This window comes from Arachis ipaensis, chromosome B06, assembly GCF_000816755.2.
Source record: "Arachis ipaensis cultivar K30076 chromosome B06, Araip1.1, whole genome shotgun sequence".
In the NCBI taxonomy this organism is placed as follows: domain Eukaryota; kingdom Viridiplantae; phylum Streptophyta; class Magnoliopsida; order Fabales; family Fabaceae; genus Arachis; species Arachis ipaensis.
Genome location: NC_029790.2, coordinates 93,847,769 through 93,852,808, shown reverse-complemented (window position 1 = coordinate 93,852,808; position 5,040 = coordinate 93,847,769). Strand labels below are relative to the sequence as shown.

Genomic DNA, 5,040 nt, shown 5'->3' with positions numbered 1-5,040 from the left:
TTCAAACTCACGAGTGATGGGCGTAGTGACAAACGCAAAAGGATGGTGAATCCTATTCCAGTATGATCGAGAACCTCCAGATGATTAGCCATGCAGTGACAGCGCATCGGACCATTTTCACAGAGAGGACAGGATGTAGCCACTGACAACGGTGATGCCCAATATACAGCTTGCCATGGAAAGGAGTAGGAAGGATTGGATGAAGACAGCAGGAAAGCAGAGGTTCAGAGGGACGAAAGCATCTCTATACGCTTATCTAAAATTCTCACCAATGAATTATATAAGTACCACTATCCTATTTTATATTTTATTTATCTTTTATGTATCAATTCATAAAATCAGTTGAATCTGCCTGACTGAGATTTACAAGGTGACCATAGCTTGCTTCATACCGACAATCTCTGTGGGATCGACCCTTACTCACGTAAGGTTTATTACTTGGACGACCCAGTGCTCTTGCTGGTTAGTTGTACAAAGTTGTGAAACAAAATTAAGAATATGAACGTGCGTATGAAGTTTTTAGCGTCGTTACCAAGGAAGTAAAGATCACGATTTCGCACACCAGCCATGATACTTCTTCACTCTATGTCCATTCACTTTGAAAGTTGCTTCACTCTTGGGATCAAACAACTCCACCACTCCATAGGGATTTATCTCCTTCACCTTGAAAGGTCCTTCCCATCTAGAACGGAGATTGCCAGGCATGAATCGAAGCCTCGAGTTGTAGAGGAGAACCTCATCACCTTCTTGAAAGTCCTTCTTCTGGATGTGATGGTCATGAAATGCTTTAGTCTATTCTTTGTAGATCTGGGCATTCTCATATGATTCATTCCTCAAACACTCAAGCTCCTCTAGTTGTAACTTCCTGGCTTCACCCGCCTTGGCTAAATCCATGTTGCACTGCTTTACTGCCCAATAGGCTCCATACTCAATCTCCACCGGAAGGTGGCATGCCTTACCATAGACGATCCAGAAGGGACTCATCTCTATCGGAGTCTTGTAGGCCTTTCTATACGCCCATAGTGCATCTCCTAACCGGAGGCTCCAATCCTTTCTTTGTGGATTGACCATTTTCTCCAAGATTCTCTTAATTTCTCGGTTGGACACTTCCGCTTGTCCATTTATTTGTGGATGATAAGCAGTAGCAACCTTATGCGACACTCCATAGCACTTGAGCAATGCCTCTACCTTCCTATTACAAAAGTGGGATCCTTGGTCGCTCACGATTGCTCGTGGTGACCCATAACAGCATACAATGTTATTCCTAATAAAAGAAACAACGGTATTGGCATCGTCAAGGCGGGTAGGTATGGCCTCTACCCACTTTGACACGTAGTCAACCACTAACAGAATATACAGATACCCACTCGAGTTGGGAAACGGTCCCATAAAGTCAATGCCCCATACATCAAATATCTTACAGAACAACATAGGTTGCTGAGGCATTTCATCCCTTTGGGATGTGTTTCCCGACTTCTGACACTGATGGCAAGACACACATAACCGGTTAGCATCCTTGAATAAGGTTGGCCACCAGAATCCACAATCCAACACCTTTTTAGCGATCCTTTGTGGGCCAAAGTAGCCACCATATTCGGACGAATGACAAGCTTCAAGAATGGGTTGGATTTCAGACTCTGGGACACATCTTTCAATTACTTGGTCCACGCTCCTCTTCCACAAGTGAGGGTCATCCCAAATATAGTATTTGGAATCACTCCTCAACTTGTCCCTTTGGTTTTTTGAAAAGTTAGGAGGGAAGATTTTCGCAACCAAGTAGTTCACCATTGGGGCAAACCAAGAAAAGCTATCCGACACAGCATGCAAACTATCCAATGGGAATGAGTCATTGATCGGAAATGGATCAAATTTCAAATTCTCAATGCGGCTTAAATGATCCACAACCAGGTTTTAAGATCCACTCCGGTCCCTAATCTCAATGTCATATTCTTGCAAAAGCAAGATCCGACGTATAAGTCTAGGCTTTGACTCATTCTTTGTCAATAAGTACTTTAAAGCTGCATGATCCGTGTATACCACTATCTTTGATCCTAACAAATAATATCTGAATTTATCTAAAGCATGAACAATAGCTAGGAGTTCTTTTTCAATAGTGGTATAGTTGGATTGTGCTGCATCTAGAGTTTTAGAAGAGTAAGCAATGACATAAGGGAGTTTACCATCGCGCTGTGCAAGCGCGGCACCTACAGCATGGTTTGACACATCGCACATTATCTCAAATGGCAACGTCCAGTTGGGACCTCGCACAATCGGTGCCGTGGTAAGAACTCTCCTTAGCTCTTCAAAAGCTTTCACACATTCACTGTCAAACTCAAATTCCACATCTTTTTGGAGTAGGTGTGACAATGGCAAAGCAATCTTGCTGAAATCTTTGATAAAGCACCTATAAATCCTGCATGTCCTAAAAACGAGCAGACCTCCCTCATAGATGAGGGGTGAGGTAAAGTGGTGATAACATCGACCTTAGCCGGGTCTACAGAAATGCCTTCATGAGATACTACATGTCCTAACACTATGCCTTGTCGTACCATGAAGTGACATTTTTCAAAATTTAAGACAAGGTTAGTGTCAACACATCTAGCTAGGACCTTGGCCAAGGAACTGCCATTTTTTGTAAACATGGAGCAGAACTACCAAATAACCTCCACCATTCATCTATAAATTACAATCCCATATCTCAAGTATTAGTTATCAAATTAAAGAAATCAAAACATAAAATAAGTAAATAACTAAAGCTTATTATCAAACAGATATTATTACCAGGTTGAAGTTTTTTTGCAGCTGGAACAACTTCAGGCCTATCAAAGCTTTCCTTTCGATCTCTATATATGTGTATTTCTTTCATTGCCTCAACTGAATCTAAATTATTAACCTTGCAATGCAATGTAACAAGATCAAGTAAAGCTCGCATGACATCAGGTGATTCTCTATAATTTTCAGAAAAAAAGCAATCAGGATTCAAGAAATAGGCTGCTGCGTGAAGATTTTTTTTCAAATGTTTGTCCCATCTTGAGTTGATAATCTCTGTGTAAGGTTGATATGCACTCTTCCTATGCTTGAACATTTCTTTGATTCCATTTTCTGACCCCAGCATACCTTCATAAACAATCCCCAATGATGGTTTGTCATCGGCATCTACCAACCTCAGCAATTTAATCAACGGACTCACAATTTGGCATACAGTAAAACAATCATCCCAAAATTTATTGTCTAGGATAATTGCACTCACAGCTCTCCCATTTGCACTCCTTCCTAATTTGTGTCCGGTAAAGTGTGTATCAACAACCAAATGTTGTAATTCCGATTTGCGCTCAAAGATACTCATCAATGTGAGGAAGACAGTGGCAAAACGAGTTGCACCTGGACGAACAATCTCCCTTCAATCCTCTTTTTGTCTTAGCCAGGACAAGAACACCGTATGATTATATACAAACACGGTAATCTTCGAAGCACGTGTTGCAAGGCTAGAAATATGTGGCATGCTGCTTATATCTTTTAGAATAAGATTCAAGCAATGAGCAGCACAAGGTGACCAGTGAATATTTTCAAATTTCTTATTAATAAGCCTACCAGCAGCAACATAATTCGCAGCATTATCGGTCACTACATGAACAACATTATCAGGTCCAATCCATTCAATCACCTTTGAAAACAAGTCACACAAGCTAGAAGCATTTTTAACCATACTTGACGCATCTACAGATTTCACAAAGCACAACCCTTTCGAACAATAAACCAAAAAATTAATCAATGTTCTTTGCCTTTGATCTGTCCAACCATCAGCCATGAGAGTACATCCAGTTTCTTTCCAAGCAGACCTATAGCTATCAACAACCATTTGACACTCCCTTTTGAGATCGACTGATAAGTTAACCCTCAAAGAGTCATAAGAAGGACCTTTATAACCAGGCCCAAAGCCAGCTACACCATCCAACATATCTTGAAAAAAAGGTGACATAACCGCATTGAAAGGAATCCTACAATCCCCGGTTCGGTTCGACCGACCGGTAACCGGCCGGTTCGTCAGTTCAATGCCGGTTATCAAATTCTGCGGTTTTCTTTGTTGACCGAACCGCTTTAGTGTCCGGTTCACGGTTCGACCGGTTCGACCAGCTAGTTCGAACCGGTTTTCAGAACATTGACAGAAATGCCTTCATGAGATACTACATGTCCAAACACTATACCTTGTCGTACAATGAAGTGACATTTTTCAAAATTTAAGACAAGGTTAGTGTCAACACATCTAGCTAAGACCTTGGCCAAGTTATCTAAGCAACAATCAAACGAAGTACCATAAATGCTGAAGTCATCCAGAAAGACTTCCAGACAATTCTCCATTAGATCAGAAAAGACACTCGTCATGCACCGCTGAAAAGTGGCAGGTGCATTACATAGTCCAAATGGCATCCTTTTATAGGCAAAGGTGCCAAACGGACAAGTAAATGTGGTCTTTTCCTGATCTTCAGGAGCAATATGAATCTGGAAGTAGCCAGTAAATCCATCAAGAAAGCAGTAGTGAGATTTACCCGCCAAACGGTCCAACATCTAATCGATGAAGGGCAAGGGGTAGTGGTCCTTCCGTGTAGTGGCATTCAATCTTCTGTAATCAATACACACTCGCCACGCATTTTGTACTCTTTTAGTGACCATTTCACCATCGTCCTTTTTGACCGTCGTGAGGCCCGATTTCTTTGGGACGACCTGGACCGGGCTCACCCACTCACTGTCAGAGATTGGGTATATGATACCCGCATCCAGTAATCTGGTGACCTCTTTCTTCACTACATCCAGGATGGTTGGGTTGAGCCTCCTTTGCGGTTGTCTAACCGGCCTAGCTCCATCTTGGAGAAATATCCTATGCATGCACTTGCGGGGGTGATGACAAGTCATCTTAGCCTAGTTTCACTAGCCTTTTTCTTTTGTTTTCAATTGAATTATGCACTTTCTTGAGCCAAAAGCAAGCCAATTGGGTAGATTTTCATGTTTCCTTTGATTTAATCAACCATGTATGAATTCATG

At 41.7% G+C, this 5,040-nt stretch overlaps 1 protein-coding gene across 1 annotated transcript; it reads right to left on the bottom strand.

Annotated features, from left to right (window-relative positions):
- Nucleotides 2,603–3,346, bottom strand: LOC107647062. The gene is made up of 2 exons (XM_016351188.1): nt 2,782–3,346; nt 2,603–2,676 (listed from the first exon to the last, which is right to left on the bottom strand). The coding sequence occupies exons 1-2, from the start codon at nt 3,344–3,346 to the stop codon at nt 2,603–2,605; spliced, it is 639 nt and encodes a 212-aa protein (XP_016206674.1).